This window comes from Pteropus alecto, unplaced genomic scaffold (genome assembly GCF_000325575.1).
Source record: "Pteropus alecto unplaced genomic scaffold, ASM32557v1 scaffold7, whole genome shotgun sequence".
Taxonomy (NCBI): domain Eukaryota; kingdom Metazoa; phylum Chordata; class Mammalia; order Chiroptera; family Pteropodidae; genus Pteropus; species Pteropus alecto.
In genome coordinates, this window is record NW_006494614.1 from 59,739,845 (window position 1) to 59,763,659 (window position 23,815).

At 36.6% G+C, this 23,815-nt stretch overlaps 1 protein-coding gene across 1 annotated transcript in view; it reads left to right on the plus strand.

The window, feature by feature from the left end:
- USP10 (ubiquitin specific peptidase 10) overlaps positions 1 to 23,815 on the plus strand; it is a 48,439-nt gene that overhangs the window by 2,077 nt on the left and 22,547 nt on the right. Inside the window, exons 2-4 of the mRNA XM_006926726.3 lie at positions 6,067 to 6,135; positions 12,506 to 12,566; positions 16,926 to 17,969. Of these exons, the coding sequence (XP_006926788.2) occupies positions 6,067 to 6,135; positions 12,506 to 12,566; positions 16,926 to 17,969 (1,174 nt within the window). The remainder of the gene's footprint in view (positions 1 to 6,066; positions 6,136 to 12,505; positions 12,567 to 16,925; positions 17,970 to 23,815) is intronic.

Consider the following 23,815-nt stretch of genomic DNA (forward strand, 5'->3'; position numbering starts at 1 on the left):
TCCCCCAAACAACCCACTCCACTTTCTAAAGTTGAAGGCAGTCTGTGACTGTTTAGTAGATGTCAGCATTCATCAAGTACTGCTCTGTGACTAATAAAATTTAGTAAAGAAATTAAAATATTACTTTCTGTGCGATTACTGGCCTGATTTTTTTACTTCATTTATTTTATTGAGATAAATTCACATACCATAGAATTCACCCATTTACATAAGTGTACATTTTAGTGGTTTTTAGTATATTCAGCGTTGTGCAACTATCATCAGTTTAATTTACAACATTTCATATCTCTCAAAACTGCATACCTATTAGTATTGAACCCCCCGCCGCCTCCCTTCTACCCTTCCCTGCCCAGCCCCTGGAAACCACATCTACTTTCTGTCTCTAGGGATTTGCCTCTTCTGGGCATTTCATATGAATTTACATGTGGCCATTTGAACCTGGCTTCTTTCACTCAGCATTATGTTTTCAGGGTTCAGCCATGTGGTAGCCTATATCAGTCTGAGAACATATCCAAACCCATGTTTCTTAGTCCTTGTTAGACCCAGGAGATCCTTTTGGAACTGGGAAGCACTGTGGAGGTTGTATAATCCATCCCATTGTAGAGCTGAAATTAAGGCTTTTATTACTTGAAAGTTTATTAGTCCTTAATGTTTTCTCATAACTCCCAAATTCATTTTCCTTGGGTCGGGAAACCAGGAAGGAGAACTCTTTGTATTTCTCCTCAGCTTCTTTTTAGCTGTGACTTGGTTCTGTCATTTCACCCTGTGATGCTTGGCTTTGGGTCTGTACAAGGGAGTTTTTCCTGGAGCTGGGTGCATAGTTGTCCGACTTGCTTCAGAACCTCTGAAGTACGATGCACACACTGCAAAGTGTGTATTGATCACTGCCTTTGTATCTCAATTTTTACGTCAGAGACTGATCTCCTATTTCCATGAGTCCTTTTGAAGGCAGAGAACATTGATTTGATGGCACCCTACATATTTGGGTTTGTAGAGGTGAAGTTTTGGAAGCTTGACTGAAGGCTCATCATGCTGTGCTCCAGCGCCCCCTGGTGCCATGCTATAGTGTTTCTGCTTATTGCGAAGTGGTGTTTCCTGTGTCCATTAGATCTAGAGACCTGTAGGTCATGCTGGGGAACGAGAAACATCTCTCCTCACCTTCTTTGGGATTCCTTGGGCACCTTTACTTTTCCTTTAGTACAAACACTGGTATTTTCACTTTTGCCCAGTCCCTTCCCCAGGGCTCACAGACTTAGGCAGGCCCTCTGACACTGGCCTTGGGTCTCTGGACGTTGAAACCCAGAGCAGCTGTGCCCAGAATCTGTGCTTCAGAGAAGTGTCTTGTTTCCATCCCGTGCTGGTGTGCCCCCTTTTTCCAGAAGTGTTTCTTATATATATATATTTTCACGTCCTCCCTAGAAAGGATCAGAAAATTACAAAACATGAGAACAGTGGGAGTTCTGGAAGCCTGAACTGGGGTCAGTTGGAAATGGAGAAGCTGAGTCTTGTTCCTGGCGGTGGAGAAGAGCTGCTCCACCTCCCAGGCTCCCTTCCTTAAGGGAATGGAAAGGCTGCCAGGCCTTGTGGTGTGTCCCCCTGACTGCAAGCCTTTCCTGTGGGCATCGTAGCAGCTGGAAAAGGAGCACTTGCCGTAGCTTTCTTGACTCCATTATTCATCTAACTCTGATGGAGGTTGCCTAAAGCCTCAGGGGAATTTCTAGCTTGACTTGCAGTATTTGATACAGCTATTAGAAGAGTAATTAGCAACAATATAAATGTTTGCATAAGGCAGTTTGGCTGACAGAGGGCCTTTAGGCACCTTCTGTTTTATCCTCACAGCGCCGAGTTTATTGAGCATCTGTATATGCTGGGCCTGCATCAGTCTTTAGAAATACAAGAAAGAATGCCATCGTTCCTACTGTTTAGTCTTCCATGCAGATTTAATTGTCCTAGTTTTATCTCTGCTTCTTCCAGGACATACTAGTTCAATGTGGTCAGTGGCATTTTCTTCCCCACTAGATTATAAATCTTATGAAATCAGGCACAAGGTCATTTTCATCTTTTTTTCCCAAGCATAATATTTTTTTCCCTCAAAATCGACTTTAAAAAATAGTAATCCTTCAAGGGAAGAAGACTGTTTCATGCTTACATAAAGAGAGGGGTAAAGGCTTTCCTCACAACTGAGTGTTTTCAGCTTTAGCTTTAAAAAAAAGTCTATTTTGAAATAATTTCAAATTTACACAAGTTGCAAAAAAAAAAACATAAAGAATACCCCCACTCCCCAGTTTTCCCATGAGCACATAGGGAGTACTCACTCTACAGGAGATAAGAATCCTAACCAAAACCCCTCAGGGTGGTGAACACCTTGCAGAGATCCTCATAATTGTTGGTACCAACTTCTTAGCAATCTCCTGTGTTATCTCTTGGTCATAAAATTGAAATGACTTTTTTATATTGGTGAAGTACAGCTGCTCCCATTCAGAAACTCGTGCATTAAGGGTTATCTGATTATAGCAAGGGAGTGTGTTTCATGTGCATTTTGATAGAGTTGTTTATTGATAATATATGAACCAGTTAAGAAAATTACATTGGAGTTCAAAACAGCTTTGGCTAGCCATTCATGAAGTGTTAGATGATATTTTAACCTTGCATAGTTGGTAGTTAGCAGTTGCTTATGGTGTCCTTTTTGGATTAAATGTTTTTGCCAAGTCCTAATCTTTTTATCAGTGAGCTGTTGAAACTAATACAGGAACAAACTTACAACTTTTCTGCAAAACGAGTATATTTGAATAGTACAGTGATTTCTGTTTACATTTTTTGCAACTTTTTGACTAGAAAGGGTTTTATATAATTCAAATCTAAAAACTCTGAAAATTTATATACACACTAAGAAATCATACTGCCTGTTCCATTACCTTCTCTGTTTCCCCACAGCTCCATATAGGTGATGGTTACATTCCCTTCCTGGTTCCCTTTTCAGTATCTCTTTATGCAAACACGAATAGATATTTCTATTTTCCTCACTTTTTTACCCAAAGATATTTTCTTCATTTAAGAGTATCTTGGAGATTTCTCCACATCCATACATGAAGCACTTCCTCATTTTTCTCCCAGTGAATTTTTAATCAAATTAAAGGTGCATATCTGTGGAGTAATTATTGACATGAAGTTGTAATAAAAGCACATTTAAAATCCCTAGCAAACTTTTTCAAATAATACTTTAAAGGATTAAGTAAAAATAGTAAAAATGAAAATAATAGAAAAAAAGTCTTTTCCTAGAAGCTTTCTGAGCATTCTGACTGTTGGCCATGAGGTTGCTCTCAGAAACTAGTGCAGGAAGGCTTGTGTGTCTAACTAGCTTGGAGTTACGTTTCTTCCTCCTCCTCTTTACTGACGACAAGATTTCATTAAAGCATTTGGAATTTTAGTTCTCTTATTAGTTTAACAAGATTACTCTTTTAAAAGACTAAGACTGTATATAAGAAATAAGAAAATGCTTAGAATTGTGATTTAAATGAGCATTTTATTTTTAGTTTTAGTTTTCCAGAAAGAAAATTTGCCTAAAGAAAGTAACCTAACAATCCTGCAGAACATTTCAGTTCTCACCTTTATATACTTCCCCACATTCTGAATTGAAGTGCTCAGGGTTCTTATTCATGAGAGAAGATAAAATGGATGTCTTTTACCACAATATATCTACTAATTATATTAAATAAAATAACGTGATTCCAGTTTAGTGATTCTTAGTTGAGTTTTTAAGTTTAGTAATTTAAATTTAATAATTTTCTGATTTCTGTGAACACTTCTTGTTTTCTAATAGTCCTTTTCCATGGCAGTCCGTGCTTATTTTATCTGTTAGAATCTCTTTAAGGATATAGACTAGAATTTTTAAAAAATTCTCTTGTTTTCTGTGTTTACTCATTTCCCCCTCATTTTTAATAGTGATTCTTTGTTGCTGTTTTCTCCCTCACTTGTCCTTTGATTCTTTGACGTCCATTCACATATGAGGACTGAAATCTTTAGTATTTTAATGGGTGTCTGTTTCCTTGGCAATTAGGAAGGTCACTTTCTCCTGCAGGCTTCCCCTGCGAATCTTTCCATTGACCCCAAAGTTCCCTTGTGCCTTTTTGTAATCAGCCAGACCTTGACAACCACTGATCTGTTTTCTGTCTATATAGTTTTGCCCTAGAATGTTAAGTAAGTGCAATCATACAAGTTAGAGCCTTTTAAGTCTGGCTGCTTTCACTTAGCATGATGCTTTTGAGAGTCACTGAGTAGTGTTTCTTTGTGTAGATGTACCACATCCACCTCTTGGTGGACATTTGGGTTGTTTCCAGTTTTTGGTGATTATGAATAAAGCTTCTGTAAACATCAGCGTACAGGTGGTTTTTGTGTGTGTGTGTGTGTGTGTGGACAGAGGTCTTCGTATCTCTGGGGTAAGAACCTACAAGTGGGATTGCTTGGGTCCTGTGGTAAGTGACTTTATAAGAAATTGCTAAACTCTTTTCCAGAGTGACTGTACCATTCTGCATCTGTCTCAGCCATGTAGAGAGTTCCAGTTGCTCCACATCCTTACCAGCATTTGGTATTGTCAGGAATATTTCCTCCAATTCTCTGGCTTATGTTTTCATTTTCTCCTGACGAAATTTTGAGGTATATATCTAGACTTAAAGATCTATTTGCAGTGGGACTGTAAAGGAATACCAGTCAGCGGTGTCATTTCTTTATATACATCCCACCTCCGCCTTTCTTCTGCTTCCTTTTCACTTAAAGGTACCTTGGTGTATTGTGCTTGAGTGAAATTAACATAAGCTTTTCTCCAGTGTGGAAGATGATAAGGTCAGAGCTCACTAAACTGAGAAAGTATTTCAGAAGACCATTTCTAAATTGTTTTGGGACTCTGCTTATTTTCACCATCATTTTCAATGCACAGTTTTTTTTGTGGACTTTTGCAAGTATATGTAAATATTACATATTTAACAAATATTTTGTTTTTAGTATATGTTATACATATATTTAATATATATTGGTAGCTGCTGCAAAAGAGCCTTCCAGAAATGTTTTTCCCCAAAATATTGGTGCATTCTTACCAAAGGGCTGTGAAAGTTAGTTGCTATTTATTCACATTTACAATAATAATGGATAATACCCATTCATATAATAGTTACTGGTTAATTTTGAATCACTTGTAAGTTCTCCTACAAGTTACTAGACCGTCAGCTCTATTAAAGCAGAGGAACACAACTCTGCCTACCATTTTTATCCCCAGTACCGATCATTGTGCATAGCACTTAGTAGGTGCTCAATAATTATTGATTAAATGAAAATAATGAATGAGCGATTCTCTTTTGTAGAAATCTGGTCATACTGATTTTTGTCAGTGACTTATTCTTGTAGTTCCAGGGAGAATAGGAATTGCTAGGCATTTGTCAAACTTGCTTCTATGCAGTTTAACCAGTTGTTTTTCCAGAAAGTCACACTCAGAATTCTATGAAATGAAGGTTCACAACTAGGTTTGTGTCTGTCTAATAATATGTTTATCTGTGCATTATGTTTCAATGCATTTTTAAGATAAAAGATTACATATATATTTTTAAAGATCGTTCATCAAGATCATTAACATTTTCCTTTTTTGGATTTCCCTATCTTCCTATTTGAACCACGTTTTCTGCTTTTCTTTAGTATGTATGGCAGAGAAAACTGAAATGGAGGTAGTGACATGAGTCAGCAGAAAGGTAAATGGAACAACTGGAAATGTTTCTGAATCAAAAGAATTCTCCTGCAAGCAGGACTCTGCTTATAAGTTTGGTGTACAAAATTGACCTTTAATAAGCTTTAACAATTTCAGAGTGTTCTTTGACAATTTATAGCAAAGGCTAAGTAGTGTTTGTAATTGGAAAATATTATACCTAGAAATCTCACTTTGCAGACCTTTGATTTGTTTGAGAAAGGGTCTTGGGAATTCTGGCCCAAATATTTCATTGGATTGTTTTAATATATAGCATTTTTTCCTGAAAGTATAAAACTTGTGTATTTTATGTGATCAGTGCTTTTCTTTTTTTCCAGTATATTTTTGGAGATTTTAGCCCTGATGAATTCAATCAATTCTTTGTGACTCCTCGTTCTTCAGTTGAGGTAAGATAAAACTTTTATTACATATATGTGTAGGTATAATTAATGGTCATGTTTTAGTTTTGAATTTTTAATTTAGGCTTTTTGATAAATTCCAATAAATAGCAAAGTGCAGAGACTGATGTGAGAAATTCTTGAACCTACCAATGTTAGATTTTACTAACATTAACATTTTACTATATTATATTTGTAAATAGCAGAACATTACAATACAGTTGAATCCTCCATCATACCCTTTTCTCATCTTATTCCCCTCCTTCCCTGGAAACAATGATTACTGAAATTGGTTCTGACTATGGTTTTCACATTTTACTACATATATGTATGTTGTACATTGTATTTAAAATGACATATAAATGATCTCATATTCATCATTTTGTAGTTTATTTTAAGCTAACATTTTCTTTAGATTCATCTACACTGATGCTTTTGGTTCTTGTTCTTTGCTTTTAATTGCTAAATACCATTGATTTAACACACCACAATTTATTGACCTTTTTTCCTGTTGAGGATCATTTAGGTCCTTAGTTCTTTCACTATTATAAAAACGTTGGAATAAACATATTTGTCATGTCTTCTCATGTTCCTCTGGAGGAATGGAACTGCTGGATTGTGCAAGGAATAAACATTTTTAGTTTTACTAGAGACTACCAGTCTGCTTCCTAAGTGGTTTTAACAGTCTGCATTTCTATCAGCAGTGCATGAAATTTTTCTCTATCTCATTACAAAAGAAACGCTACTTCTGAGTATACTTAAAATGTTTGTTAATCTGATGGGTTATAGATTCTCATTGTTTCAATTTACATTTCCCAGATTATAAACAGTTGATCACTGTTTCATTATTTTCATATGTCCATGGGCGATACAGACTTCCAGTTCTGTGAATTACCCAATCTCTATACTTGTCTGTATTTTTTATCAAGTGCCTGTCTCTTTCTATTGATTTATAGGATTAATAATCTTTGGTTTTGCATATTATAGGTATATATCTCTTCCTAGCATGAGGGCTTTCAAACTTTGTATATGATGCACTTTTCATTTTTTACTGGGTAGGGAGAGTACATTTTTCACTTTAATGTGAAATGTATTGACTTTTTTCCTTATGGTTTGTGGATCTTTGGTTTTTTAAAAAATATCTTTAAGAAATTCTTCCCTTTTCTAAGGTGATAAAGACATTATTTTTCTTCTAAAAGTCTTAAGGTTTTGCTCTCTTTTATGTAATGCAACTGAAAATGGGGCATTGATTTTTGTATTTGTATGAGATGGGGATCTCAACCCCTTTGTTATGGCAGAAGTTGTCCCAGCACCATTTACTGAGCACTCGGCCCTTAGGGGTGGCGCCACCCTGGTGGGTGGCACATCCCCATATATGCTTGGTCGATTCTGGGTTCCCTGTTGTAGGCTTTTAGCTTCATCTCTGTGCCAATACCATATGTTTTCATTGCTGCAACTTTATAATTAGTCTTCCAGCAGGGCACACAAACTTCTTACACTTAAAAGTTATTTTGGCTCATCTTCATTCTTAACTTTTAAGAATTTATGATTAGCATGTCAAGTTCCATGAAAAATTCTGTTGAAATTTCAATTGAGATTGCATTAAAATTATGGATTAATTTGTAGAAGAATTAACATCTTTATGAAAGTTTTCCTAAATATGATCGTGGCATATTTTTCCATTCGGGTTTTTTATGTTCACTCTTTATGTGATTATTGGTTTCTGTTTTAGTTTAATAAAAACTTACCTGGAACATTTTTTCAGATTTATATTTTAAATATGAATACTGTTGAAATTGCATTGAAAAGGGAAAATGGGAGAAGCATGCAGTATATCAAATAAAATCTTAGTTACCTTTTAATGAAACCCAACTAGCCTTTTAGATCCCTTAATAAATATATACAGTTGTACCTTTGCATATTGAATATGTATGGAGTTGTTTTACTTGGTTAAATGGGGCAGAAGGTAATTCCTTAGAATAGGAATCAAAAGGCCAGATTTGAGATCTGACTGGGCCACTTCCATGTGACCTTGGGAAATCCTTTACTTTTTACCTCGGCTTCTTGGATTTTCAAAAGTTTTTAGAGTTATGGAGGTGGAATTAAATGAGAACATATTGAAAGCATTATTTAAGGTGTACAGATGTAAGAAAGATTTGTTATTTGTTTTCTTCTCTTTCACTTTAGAAAAAAGAAAATAAAGGTTATTATCAGATTTTTAGAAAATGAATAAATTCAGTTTAGTGTCATCTCCATATCGTGTTAACAGTTGATGTTAACAGTTAGGATTTTAAAGAATCTAAGGATAGGAACCAGGACATAGTGAAAGCTATATATTGTATTTCCTAAGGCAATAAAATGTATCTATGCATTTTAGAATTCTGTAGAGTAATGACTGAAGTTTAGTGTTTTCTGATAAGAAAACAGTTAATTAGGAAGAACATAATCAGATCCTACATTCCTCAAGTGTTAATGTGAATTGAGATTCTACTCTGTATACCCTACTAATGATTCAATTTCTGTCTTTGAATCACAGTAAAATATGGTGGTACTTGCCAGACCAAAATCTAACAGCGCTCTTTGCGACTAGGTTTTAAGAAATATTAAAGCCCAATTTCTCTATAAAAGCTTTTCTCAGGTGTGTGCATATGTATGGGTTTGTGAGTGCCGGTTTGCAAGTAAGTGTCAGAATAAGAACTTGAATTTTTCTATGTTATGAAGGTGGAAAATGTACCATAATTCAAGTCTGAAGAGCTTGGTTTCTTCCTCACTCTGCCACTTAAACAGGCTCGGAGGCCTTGAGCAATTTTCTCCATCTCATTGTGCTGTTTTTTTTTGTTTGTTGTTTTTGTTTTTAATTGAAAATGGAGAATGTTTATTTACCTCGCAGTAATGTTGGGAAATCATTAATATATGGTGTGATGCCTAGTCTGTAATAAATGTTAGTAGATATGAAGGATGCTGATGGTAAGGTTATGTCAGACTTTATTTGCAGAAATAGTGGCTTGTCTCATCATGCGTTAGAGATCTTATTGTGTCTGGGCCTATTTGGGCATGCATTGAGTTTGGGGGGAGGGTATGACATGTGTTGCTGTCTAAATCTCATGCAAGTACCATACCCGCAAAAGGGAAATTCAGGCTAATTAACGTGATTGGGCTGAGTTATCATTCTCAATATATAATTACTATAATTCTGAGGCCTGGATTATAATACTGTAATCATATAGGGCACTGACTGTTTAGTGGAGTGATACGTGGTTGGATCAGTGGGTGTGAGAGTGATGTTATCTCATTTCCACTGCATAATCGTTTGTTTGGCTTTCATCTTAAAGGTAAAATAATTGCACCTCCTGCCCGCACTGTTCCTACCACGTGACATAAATTAGAATCCAGCCCTATTCCTCATATACTTTTTGGCTATGAGGAACTTGAGAAAGCATTTTTTTCTCTACTCGGGGCCAAGAAGTGAAAAACCAAAATTTGAGAAATATGGGGTGTTAAAATGTAAAAGCATTCTACAAAAACATAATTCCTCTCAGCTGAGAGTTTTTTGTCGCAGTTTGCTTGTTTGAAAGGGTGCCACTGGCAAGATAGAATGATCAGTAGTTTTAACAGAATCAGAAGAAACATATTCAGCTGGTGTGATCTTAAATGTTAAGATAGGCATACTTTAGAGATATTGCAGGTTCGATTCGGTTCCAGACCACTGCAATAAAGTGAATATTGCAGTAAAGCGAGTCACGAATTTTTTGGTTTCCCAATGCATGTAAAAGTTAGTTTAAGCTAGTCTGTTAAGTGTGTAGTAGTATTATGTCAAAAAAAAGTACATACCTTATTTAAAAAATACTTTATTGCTAAAAAATACTAACCATTATCTGAGCCTTCATTGAGTAGTAATTTTTTTGCAGGTGAAGGGTCTTGGCCTCAATGTTGATGTATTTTCATAATATCTGTGAAGCACAGTAAAGTGAAGTGTAATAAAACAAGACTTGCCTATATAAACTTTTAAAGGTACTGCTATCTTTTCTAAAGCTGTGCTTTAGTTTAGAAGCCAGGGTGATTTAAAAATGCATTTCTCCAACTGGAAAAAATACAGTCAACTTATGAATAACTATGTTTTGAACTCTAGTCATAATCACATTATTGGTGTTCAGAAATAGGGAGAGAATGCTAATCGTTCTTGAAACTTCCCAGATTCTGAACATTGAAGCAACACATATACACCTCAACCAGCTAATGAATAACAAGCCCAGGATAGCATAGTATAGGCTGTAGGTGCATGCACACGCATGTGTGGGGTGATAGAGTTAAGATAGTTCCTAGTGGTTTGGTGTCTTAATGAGACTTCAGAGGAGAGATTCAGGATGTGCAAGGGTCTCTTAGACTGAGCACAGAACAAATGAGGGCAGTACCAAAAAGATTAACATTACCTTATCGAAGGGCCCAAGTTTTGACATGATTGTTAGCACTATTTCAGACTAAGGCAATTTTACTCTAACATAACTAGATTTCAGTTTTTTACACTGCTCGGTTTACGTTTATATGTGAGGTTTTATGTTTTTGCTTTGGTTTTAAAATTTTGTATTCTTACAAGTAGCTGTAGAAAGAAGGAACTTGGAACAATTCTTAACATTTATTCAGTTGTATATTTATTATACCCAAATATCACAGGCTGACGGGCATCTTGTGAGTGGTGGAGGTTTTGTTGAATTAAAAGTGCCATATGCTTCTAGAGTAAAAAGTAAATATATACACATACACACAAACACATATTTCTTTTGGGCCAGAAGTCATTCTAATGTTTAGTAATTCCCATGATTATACTCTTACCAGATTAGTATATCAAAATAAGTGTTTTAAATAGAAAATGGCAGTATTGCTCTGGAGTCTGCTGGGTGGTCTGTTTTCAGATCCTGCTTCTACTTAGTAAATTTTGTGTAAATACCAGGAGATTTAAAAAAAACAATAAACTTTTAGTGCCTTAAAATTATATAAATTTCCATCACCAGGGCACCACAGTGTCATCGATAAGAAAGGAGAAGGCATTATGTGTGTGAGAGTTTGCTAAACTTCTTTTGTGACTGCAGAGGGACATGAACCTGATTTGTGGCTTCCTCAGATGCACCTTTTTTGCTGATGTTCGTGCCAGTAGTAAACGCAGGAGCATCTGTTGGGAGTCTTTGAACGGTGTGTGGAATGGTCTTTGCGCTTCAGGTGCAAGGCCAGGGTACCCCATCTCTGCACACAGAATGCTCTCCTTTTGTGTCGATGTGATAAATACTGGGGTGCCCCCGTGTGGAGGAAATATGTACAGCTCTCAAGTCCTGACAGTGTTCAGTTCCTTTTGAATAGCGCTGCGTTTTCTTAGCTTCTTATTTGTCATTAATTCTCTGAGGGAGAGAACTTACTTGGTTTCTTGGAGCTATAAGCTTTTATCTCTGTGATTATAGTATTGACTTGCTAAGAGTTAATTGGAGATATCTGCTGAGGAAGCCACTTAAGCAGTAGTTCTCAACAGTAGTCTGGCATGAGAATCACATGGGTGCCTCTGAATAGTGCAGACTCCGGGACCTCATGCAGGCATCGGAGCCAAACGTCTGACTTTGAGAAATGTTGTGTGAGGATGTAATTGTTTTGTTCTTTTTGTTCTGCCTTCAGGTAACAATTATTCATCCACTTACCTTACCTTCCCATCCTAAACTTTCTTATCTCAAACATGTCCATTCTAAACATTTCCAACTCTTAGATATTGTGAAATAGCTAGAAGGGAGGGCATATTCATAATACCTTCCTGCTTTTTACAAAAAGGTCAGACACTTGCCATTTTGCTTGTTCTCTTCCAAACAAAGAATATGGTTTCTAACCATTAATTCAGTTAAACCACCATGTTAGAAAGGGAGCCACGATTCCCAGAGTTTTTCTTCCCATTGGGCTTTCTCTGATCTCTATCTGTGAGCCCGCTCTGAAGGCCGTGCTGACATGTGATACTGAACACGAAGTGCAGATGGTCACTAGGAGTCATCTTTACTAGTGGGCAAAGACAGGTGGCTGTGGTGTTTATGGACAGTCAGTAACATCCTATGAAATGAGAGGTGTATTATAAGCATTTTAGTAGCTAATTTACATGTTCATTGGAGTCTGTTTTTATTTTTTGCCTCATTTTTGGATCTGTTCAATAACAAATATTTATAAGCATTCCTATGGCATATTTTCTTAAATGAAAATGATTTAATTTTACTGACCATGTGTGTTAATTGGTAAAAATAAAGAGAAGTTGCATAGATAAAGAGTTTCAATGAAGCATTGCTTTAATGAAATAGCATGTATCAGGTTTTAACATTTTGTTGAATTAAAATTTGTTTTCCGATTCCCCTTGCAGCTTCCTCCATTCAATGGAACAGTTCTGTGTGGCGCACAGGCTACAGATGAACTAACTGATGGTAAGCTACTCCTTTATTTCCCTAAAGTGAATTTTGGCCATATGTGCTGGGTGGGCAGCCCTAGCTGGGAATAGTTTTATCCTGTTTGTTCATACTTTTTGAATAAACATTTTCTTACAGCTTGTTTTTGCTCTGAACTATAGCAGATTTAATTTCCAAACCACTTTGACTAATGAATTAAAGTTTATTCTGTGCTTCAGAGTGTCAGACATTCAAGGTTTAGTTAAAGAAATAGTTCGGTTCTGTTTTTTTCTTAACAGTTCTCAGTGGCACAGGTATGTTCTTCATAGTCGATACTTTTTGTCAGGGTTCCGAAGTGAACTTTCCATGTGGTTGCAGAGGCTGCTGAGCCCACAGCTGTTGCGTCTCTGAGCATGTGCTCTTGGCACAGCTTAGTGGCAGCTTGAATCTGTTGTTTCTGCAGTTTACTTTTATGTCCCCATCTGTTGCTAATGCTCTTGGGAATTCAGGTAACCTCTTCACTTCCTGGCCTGTTATTTTTTTTGGTCTCTGTAACATACTGAGTTAATTACTGAAGATAGTGCTTTTTGAGATGCAATGATTTTGTATTGTTTTTAAATAGCTCCCAGTGTTTAAATAACAGCAGGGTTCTTTAATTATTGCACAGGTCAAATCTGTCTAGACCATTTTTCAGTTTGGATCACATCGGAGGCCCCGGCTAGCCTTGGAGAAGCTGAAAGCTGGGCCTTTTCTTTGAGAGCCAGGGATCTGGTTCCGTTTCACCAGCATGGTCAGACCTGTGAAAGGAGTTTTAATTATAATTTAGGTTTAAATATAAACCTTGAAAAGACTATCCAAACATTTTACCTATAGTAAAACCAGAAAGTGATTATAGCTAAAATTACTCAGTTTTATAAGAAACTGATGTAGGAGGTCATGAGAGAAAGAGCAGTTCTAATGATGGCTTAGGATGAGAATAAAAAAATGAAGCTAGAGGGACCCAAAGGCCTTTGCCCCGTTGCCCAGTCTCTGGAGCAGCTTTTTGATCTGAGTTAGTTGGATTTCTCTGTGTCCATGTACTTTGCACATAGTAATAAGCATGCTACAGATGTTTAGTCAATGCTTAAAAATGTTTCATTATTTTCTCTTTTATATTACACCTTTCTTTCGAGTTCAGTCAATGGCCCCATCATTCTCCCCATGGTATAGGCTAGAGATGGAAGGCTTCACCAACTCCTCTCCATATCGAACCCCTCAGGGTTCTGATTTCTCTCATCACTAAGACATTTTCTATTTCCCTTTTTCACACCACATACCTTCTTTTCAGGCTCATATCCCTATAGATCTACTGCTTCTTCATTCTTTTTCTTCATTCTTTCCTCTCTTCCTGCTTTTAGTATCATTTTTTTTCTGCTGAAAACACAGCTGGAATCTTGCCACCTGCTCATACTGTTACTGACAGGCCAGCTTAAATAAAGATTCGTTTTCTCTGAGGCTTTTTCTGTTCTCTTGTGTTTCTGTTTGTTTTCTTACAGTGCATATCCTACTGTGCAAAACACATCCTATAGGGGAGCAAAATTTGCCACCCCAAAATATGCCACTTTGGCATGTTGATTATTTTGAATTAAAGTTACTTGAGAAAAGCCAGTGCAAGAAGGACACTCTGATCCTCCTCTCTGTCTCCCTGAAAGCAGAAAATAAATCTCCTGTGTGAAAGGGACCCTCCCTGGACCAGGAGGTAGAGAGATCCTTATCACCATAGATAGAAGATTCTGGTCTATGGCCATGCCACCCTGAACGTGCCAGATCTTGTCTGATTTTTGGAAACTTAAGAAGGTTGGGCCTGGTTAGTACTTGGATGGGAGACCACCTAGAAAGACCAGGTGCTGTAGGTATGAAAAAAAGAAAGAAAGAAAATTCTGGGCTGAGAAGGCTGTGAAAACAAACTGCTTGGTTTCTTCACTGATTAGTGAAGCAAAGTGTAAGAGCTACCTGTTTGGGTCATTTCTTTAGGTCCCATGTATATGAGCTCTCTATACATGAGAAATTAAATTTGATTTTTCTCCCATTAATCTGTCAATTTATTTCTTAAACCAGCCAGAAGAACCTAGGAGGGTAGAAGGAAAATTTTTTCCTCCATGACACTCTTCTTTAGACTGAGTTCAACTGTGGGTGGCAGGGACCATAATTCTTCATTTCTGTGTGTTTAGCAGCTCCAAATATAGTATCTGGAATGTTATAAATGCTCAATACATTTTTGGATTAATGTTGAGTTCCCATGTACCCAGTATATTGATTGAGTTGTTTAAATCAGGAGTCCCCAACCCCTGGGTTGTGGACTGGTACTGGTCTGTGGTCTGTTAGGTACCACGCCACACAGCGGGAGATAAGTGACTGGCAAGTGAGCGAAGCTTCCTTCATCTGTGTTTGCAGCTGCTCCCCAGCGCTAGTAGCATCACTGCCTCAGCTCCACTCAGATCATCAGGTATTAGGTTCTCATAGGAGCACGGACCCCTGGTGCCAGAAAGGCTGGGGACTTCTGGTTTAAAGCATGAGTTTGTAGGACTTCCACCAGTGTTACAGCCTGACAGATTGGGCTTTGTCCTGACCTCTCTGCCTTGCAGTGCAGTGCGCATGTGTGTTCATGATGAGTGTTCCTGTACGAGAAAAGGTACTGTTCTGGGTAGGAATCTGCCTTACAGTGATAATGATCAGACGCTGTACTGGGTAAATATTTTGATAATAGCTGTAGCATATTGTAATGGTTCTATTTATGTCACATCACATTCTAGAATGTTTTATGATATGGTAAGATTAAGAATTGTGATGTAGAAGACACTGTATCTACTGGAAATAATCAAAATCTTGAGCAAGCTGCATGTGACAATGCATACTCATTTTTAATGTGAATTCACAGTGTACAGCACAGTCTCCAAAGGGTAGTAGCCTCCATGTGCAGAGGAAGTGTTCTTCATTCACTTCTCTAGTTGTTTTCATTTGAATCCACATATGAGCATTGCACCTTTGAAACATCATGGAGTAGCTGATGCCTGGAAGCAAAGTGGACAGTTCACTTTTAGGTGTAATAATAGAGAAATTAACTTCTCTTTGGTGATTCTTTTCAAAATAAGGAAACAAAAGATGTGTGCTTGGTGGCCAAAGGATTCAAGTTGTCATATTGGTGGCCTTATATGTAAACTTGCTGTTAGGTATAATTATTATCAGTTTTCCTTTTTCAGGAACCCTTTGTTATTGTGCAGGTGTCTTCACCCCTCCCCCAACTCCAAGGGGGTATTTTTATCAAAACAAATGAAAAATTAGGAGACTAGGCCCCTGCCCATCCCTAACTTGTACATAACTGATCTCTCTGGGGCTGTTTTTTCCTTCTATGAAAAGACTTCCAAGGTAAAATATATTCAATTCTCTGTAATAGAAAATGATTGTTCTGGTACTATGATTTTTTTTCTTAAAATACATACCTTGAAGAAAGTTGTCTTCTTATGCTAGACTTGGAGAAATCTTCAGTTATGCACTAAAAATGAATTACAATACATGTGTTCTTTTCCTTCAAAATTTATGATTATTTTATCAGATGTAAGATAATATTGATGCTTGGTGTCTCTTCAAAAGACAATTGATTTTAAAATTCAATCTAATTTCAGAGATGTAAACTAAGAAAAAGTATATCTTAGAATGGATGCAATATGTAGATTGTTGTCACTTGAAAGAGGAAGTATTAAAATGTTCCAAAGAGATTTTTAAAAATTAGTGGTCTAGACTTCATCTTTTGGTATTTTTGGAAATACCTTTACTACCCATAGAGTTAATTTAATAAGAATTCATTTAGTGGACAATTATGTGCATTTATGCAAGGCTATTTTCAGACTTCATTTAAGGTTGTCAGTGGAATTCAAGAGATGGATAATTCAAAAGAGTGCTTCTGAAGTATACTTTTATAGAGAGGATTAGTCCTTGGTGTAATTTATACTTTTTTTGAGTTATTAAATTATACTAACTAGATAAGCCATATATATACACGTATATATGTATATACATAGCAATGATTTTAAGTCCCTAAGGTTATTGTGATTTTTTTTAATCGTCTAAAAAACTTATACCCAATTCTCAGACATAAAGTAAGCTAGTAAAGTCTTTTTTAGCTACCATGAGAGTAGAAGATACAGGCCTCTGTTTTTCGTATTCTCAAATTAAATATAATTTATAGTTATTATTTGTTTTCAGCAACTTAGCACAGAAATAAAATGTCATAGCTTTGTTAATTAGGAGGAGACTTTAAGATTTTGGTTTTCAAAAATAATTATTATTGATACTTTTATAATTTGTATAACTGTGTTCTTAACTAATGGGATATTTACTGATTGTTTTCTTTCTAAACAGGACAAGAATATCAGAGAATCGAGTTTGGTGTTAATGAAGTAATTGAACCCAATGACACTTTGCAGAGAACTCCCAACTACAGTATTTCAAGCACATTGAATCCACAGGCCCCTGAATTTATTCTTAGTTGCACAGCTTCCAAAAAGTCCCCTGATGACATAGATAAAGAAGTGAACTACAGCTCCGTTGACTGTCAGTACCCAGGCTCTGACCTTGCTCTGGATGGCAGCTCTAACACGGAGGTGGAAATTTTGGAAAACGATGGTGTCTCGGGTGGTCTTGGACAAAGGGAGCGTAAAAAGAAGAAAAAACGTCCACCTGGATATTACAGTTACTTGAAAGATGGCAGTGAGGGTAGTATTTCCACGGAAGCCCTGGTCAATGGCCATGGCAATCCAGCAGTCGTGAACAGTGTAGGCACCGAGGATGCAGAGTTGATGAGTGATGTACCCCTGCTGGGGATACCCAGGACTTGTAGCAGCAGCCCTCAGGACTCCACGGACTTCGTCAGTGATGCTCTTCATGGTGGTTCTTTCTCTGGAGTCCTGGACGGCAGTGCCAGGACTGCAGGGCAGCCTGAGGGCTGCCCGGGGCCTGACTTTGAACAGTCCTGCCTCCCTGCAGAGGCTGGCAGGGACAACCTGTTGAGGACAGCTGTGGCTCAGCCTTATGTTGGGACAGATACTACTGAAAATCTTGGAGTTGCTAATGGACAAATACTTGAATCCTCGGGTGAGGGCTCAGCTGCCAACGGGGTGGAGTTGCACGCTGTGGAAAGCACGGACTCGGACCCACCTAAAGCCGAGAACATGTCCCCTCCTGCCGACGCCCCAGCCTATGTGGCGGGTGCCGCTCCCGTCAGTCAACCTAAGTCATGGGCCAGTCTTTTCCATGATTCTAAGCCCTTTTCCTCCTCGCCCATGGCTTCTGTGGAAACTAAGTATTCCCCTCCTGCCACATCTCCCCTGGTCTCTGAAAAGCAGGCTGAAGTCAAGGAAGGGCTTGTTCCAGTTTCAGAGGATCCCGTAGCCATAAAGATTGCAGGTATAGTTCAAAAGATACAGGTGGAAAGTGAAGATGGGAGCAGATCTCATCGCCTGTTGAGTGAGAAGTTTGAGACAGTCTGGGCTTATGAACTGTGGTGATATGATAGATTGTTACCCAGAGCAATAGTAGATTACCTTTGTTTTAATAGGAATATCTGAAGAACGCCTGTGCCTTAAATGTTATCAACAAGTAAAAATAATATATAAGCAAAATGGGAGGGGGTTGTCATACCTTTATGTTAAGTGAAAAATCTATGTCTGTTACCAGTCCTTTTCTATTGACAAACTACATTTTCATTCCTTGCCTTTCGATCAAGTAATTCTGCTCCATTGTGACTGTATAATGGACTTGTCCTATCTGTTGTTACAGCTGTTGTACACCTTTGGTATGATCATCCCTGATTTGGACTGACTTTGCACTGTTTCTTTTCTATATATCTTAAGATACAAGGAAGCATTTGGGGGTTTTCTTCTTAATGCCTGTTTTGGATTAGGTAAATGAATTTTACTCAGTTTTAGCACACCAAGGGCAGCTCTTGACATAGAAAAACTAACAGTTGGCCCTTAGTTAACATTTTATTTTGAGGTGTTAAGGCTCAAAACTAGAACCAATTTAAAATAAAAACATAAAGCTGTGTAATTTGCACTTGTTTTTTAAGTTAAAGTAGGAAGTCAAATACAGAGAAACATGTATGTTTATATGTATCTAAGAAGCCAAAGCTATTTCTTCAGGGTTTATCATACCAAGAATGATAACTCTCATTTTTACCCCATCATCTGAGTTAAAATAAGTTGCCTCATTTAAGCATTCAGTGATATTTTCAGATTTAACATTTGGAACACCTGACAGCATTACCAGGATGAAGATGAATGCAATAGCAACCTGCAGAATGTATACCCTTTCATGAATGGTCAGAATTCCATCAAATATGAAACACGTTCTTTTGATGGCATTTAGCTGACAGCAAGCAATGCTTTTTTTTTTTTTAAGTGAGAATTTTATTCCTGAGAATTATTTTGAATACTCTTGATGTCTGGAGTTCTCTTAAAATGAGAAAATAATTGCTAGACCAATCATCATTTTTGGCTTCATATACATTTTTAAAAGCCAGCTGATTGTTTTAACTTTTAGAATGTATTCATTGCAAGGAAACGCTGTTACAGGCAGAATAAAACTAAGCCTTTGTATAGATGATTAAGTTAGAGGTTTATGTTGAACCTATAATGAAAAAATGCATGGTGGATGCTTTTAAAAGTGTGCATTCTAAATTGAAAGTCAAGAGGCATTGTAATAATACTTTTGTTCCTAAAAATTACTTCACAAAGGAAAACCTCTCATTCCTGGGAAATTTTCTCAATCTTAATTTACAATAATAAAAAAAAAGCTTTATTTTATGTTTTAAAACATTCTAGTTATATGGCTTAAAATGTGATTTGATATGTAGTTTGTTATTTTCTACATATGTTAAAATCTAATTAACCTACTAAAATCTAATGTTAACATTAACCTGCTTTGTAAAATACTGTGAAACTAGAGGCTTTTAGTTACTTGTGTTAGTGGAGAGCATTGCTACAATCTAAGAAATTAGTTTTGAATTGATACAGTGTGTTTCTCCATGCCCCCCCATCCCCCAGCCCATTTATTTTCTTAATCCTATTTTGATTAGGTCAGTTACAAAGATGTTGTAATTAAGCAAAAGTTTAGTTCTTTTTAAAATACTTCATTATTCTTTTGAGCCTATTTATTGAACCTTAGAAATGTAGAATGTAGTTTCTGACAGTTTTCAGTATTACTTTCTGTAAAATAATGCAGTGATAATAGTCAAACTAAATAACATTTGGAATCACAAAAAGCTTAGGTAAAGTGTTTGGATTTGTTTCTCTTTGTCATAGTCTCCAACTCAGAGATTTACTTTATAAAGATGATAAAAATATGTTCAGTTTGTTATGTCAGATCCATTAACACAAACTTCTCTTTAATGGGCATGCTTATTTTAAGTGTAGGCCCACTTATTTTAAACTACATTTAACTGTGAAATTCTAGCTCCATTAAAAGATCTGTTGATGTTGGTTATCATAGTTTTTGACTTGCATTAGCATCTAACTGGTTCTACTGAGAGAATAATTTTTATGTTTATCATTATACTTAACTAACTTTGGAGAAAGAAAAAGAAGGGAACAGTTCAGACATTATCAATTGTTTTTTGAATTCTTAGAATAATATTAATAACCACAGCCAATTTTGACCCTAGGTTCATTTATTTTGGATGTCCACACTTCTGAATCATCTGTCCTGTCACTAAGTCTCTGCTTAATAAATGCCAACTAATATTTGTATAACCACAAGTGAGATACAAATTAGGAAAACAAATCAACTGCAAACCAAAATTAAGAATCACAGAAGACATTTTTAAGTAAAATACAACCAAGTCTTGTAAACTGTTTATTCATCACCTCAATGGGTTCTGCTTTCAACTTCCTGGTGGCAGGGCCAACTTCGCAGTGTAGATTATATGTCAACATTTTGTTCTATTGACTGTTTCTTCATAAGTGTAAACTCTAAGAAGGAGATGGAAGGAAAAGGTACTTAAACTGAAACACTAAATAAATGCCTTCCCCAGCCCCGCAGGAAGTCTGAACCTAAATAAAACGCCTGCGGAGGCTTGGGGAGGCTTTTGTGTTTCGGTGAGTGGTTTATGTCCATCTTGAGAGGGGATATTTGCCATTTTAATAGGAATAACTGTGCCAGGAGGCAAGGAAAAAAAACTTGAAAATTTTAGCTTTTATTTGAAAGTGATTGTAAAAAACATTAGACCTACCCATATTCAAGAGTAAGTATGACAAATACAAGTAATGTAGAGATTATCCATGCTGTTGCTCCCTCCATTCACTCACTAATGGAAAGGTAGTATACATGTGATATTTGAAATTAAACATATCCTTTTAATGAACACTTAACTTTTCCTGGGTTTTTAATAAGGAACATTTGTTATATCTCAAACCTAAATTGCATCAAATGCTTTCAAATCACAGAGCTATTTTGTATTTTATGTTTTGCTTTTAAAATTGTTTATCAGTGTATTTTGTTTTAAAGGAGTGTAAGTAATGGTGGGTAAGGTGAGAGACTAGACCAAGTGCCCAAACAAAATGGGTTAAAATTTAGTGAAAGAGACTAGGTAAGCTAAGCTTAGTCTTTGACAGCACTAAAAAAAAATCTGTGAGGAAATTGAAGTATCTGGTAATATCATTTATCATGAATTTTAGTCAAAACCTGTTTAATAAATGATTTTGCATACTGGTTTTATACTTAAAAATTGTTACTGGAGAGAGCAACAAAATCATTACGAATTGGATCTGCTCAGGAAAACGAATTCCCATGTCCATATTTATTTGAAATGTAAACAAAAATATAGCCGATTATTGGTCTTTGATTTAGTGTTTTATGAATCATAGTTATACTTCCCCTCCTTGGGAAATGATTTCTCAAATATTTTGCATTTTTCTTCAAATTCTCCAAAGTAGCGATGATGCAGCATGCCCTAAGCTTAAAAGAGGTATAACACCTGTTTGTAGGAATCTGTGCTTGTGGATTGAGAGTTCAGTCCATATCCGATTTGAGATGTATATGTCCTTGCTGATATTCAGGCTGTCTCTATTTTATAGAACTAAACTGAGACCTTGCCACTTATAAAATATAAGTTGATCCATAGCCAGTGGATAGTGCTACATTTTGGTCACTTTGCTGTCTTCCACCTGATTAGGTAACCAAGGTACACATGTTCTTCTGAAGTGATGTAACGAAGAAAAGAAAAACACTTGGAGAGCGTTCTGGACAGATAGGAGGATGACAGGAAAGCAGGTCAACATATCAGAATGTCAGTTATGGGCCAGTTATTAAGCATTAAGAATTAATGAAAGTTCTGTACCTTGTGTTTTCATGGATTTTAAATGGTAATATAACCTCTAAATGCTAACTTTAGGAAAACAAAATCTGATACGTAAAGTGTGTTTAAGGGTAATCATAGCTTATATTGATTTTTAGTGTACAAGGCTAGTATTGCCATCGAGTTTATAAATCATTTCATTTGAGTGATTTGTGGCAACATGTGAGCCGTGTGTGTCTTGAAATACAAGAAAGGATATATTAACCACTCAGTTTTTCTGTATGTCAACAGATTTCATAAAGTTGAACTTTAATTCAACCATTTAGTGTTTGAGCTGTTACAAAAGTGAAGACATCGGTTTCAATTTCACATCTATTATTTGACATAGAGTCATTATGGCATTTTGTGCCATTCCAACAACATTGTTTTGGGAAGACCCACCAACTCCTTTGTGAAAGATGGATTGGGAAGGCCATCTTCCTAAAGTTGGTATATAATGGATCTGAACAGTAAAATTGTATCAACAGTGATGAATTGAAAAAAGCCATCTGGGTGACAAGTTTGTTATTACTAAAAGAAGGTAGAATAGATAACCAACAGTGCTGACTTTGTACCACATATCAGATTTAAAGTTTCAACCTCAGGAAATATCCTGCCTTCTCTCCTTTACAGCTGCCTTTTCTAGTTTTGATTCTTTTCACCCTCATACTTATAGTGCTTATTGGACTTTAGGCTAGGAATAAAATAGTAATGGAAATGGTATTGTTATAAAAGGAGCTTAATTAAATGGAGCCGAGAATTACACGAAGAGAGTAGTATTCATACTGGCTTGTCTGCAAGTCATGAGTAATTGACTTTTGAATTATAGCAATAAGATTCATTCATTTTAACAAGATTCAGTAATAGTGACAGGTGACTATTTACAGAATGGTCTTTGCACCTGTGCTCTTTTACTATGAGGGAGAAGAGAAGTGCACCGACGAAATTTATTAGGAGTTAATGTGTGGCTCAGTTTGTGGTCATTGAAATTATTGAAGAGGAAAAAGGCTTAATGTACAATATGTTACAAAAGTGAACCTTTAAATTCTTTTCACATTTGGTTTTAAGAAAATCCTAGATAGTAAGGTATTTAATCATAAATTTTTACAATCTTTCCTTTCAAAGTGGAACTTTATATGTACATACACAAAATGTTCAAAACTTAATTTTAAAGTAACATCTCTGGGAGTGCTGAAAATTGTTGATTCTCTAAAACCTCCATAAATTAATATTAGCTCTTTGTTTTCTAATAAGTATTATGGAGCATCCGTAATGAGCTGACATTCTGCTAGGTGTTTTCTATACATGTGTTATCACATAGCCTCCCCATAGCCGTTCATGGTGCAGTCTCTGTTACAGGTGAGGAGTGAAGTCATCTGCGCCAGGGTGCAAAATGAATGAAGTGCCAGAGCCAGGGTGTGAACCCAAGTGTCTGGTTTGTCTTCCTGGAGACTCGCCCTTGTCTGCTTCTGCACAGGGACGTGCCTGGAGGTTTTTTGAAGTATGTGATAGAATGACCTTTAAAGTCCACTGGGTCATTTCTAACAAACTGAAATGGAGTCATTTACCATAACCAGCAACCTTCACCGCCAGATGTTTAATTCATCCCATGTTAGTGTTTAATATGTACTTAGAGTATGCTATCCACTATCTAGGTCAGTGAGTAACCATTGGCCTCAACTTGAGGGTTGTCTGAGGAATAAGATAGGAAAGGAACAGATGGTAGCTCTTATTAGCAAAAAGAGAAGTAATCATTTACAGAGAAGTATGGGGGATGGGGTGAAGAGACTCGATGTAGCCAGTAGGGATGGCACTGTCAGGCTAGGGGCAGAGGGCACCATGAAGTCCTCTTAGCCTGGATGGAGACTCAGCTGAGTGTTAGCAGTATGAGGGCATCATCATCTGTAAGGAGCATCCTATC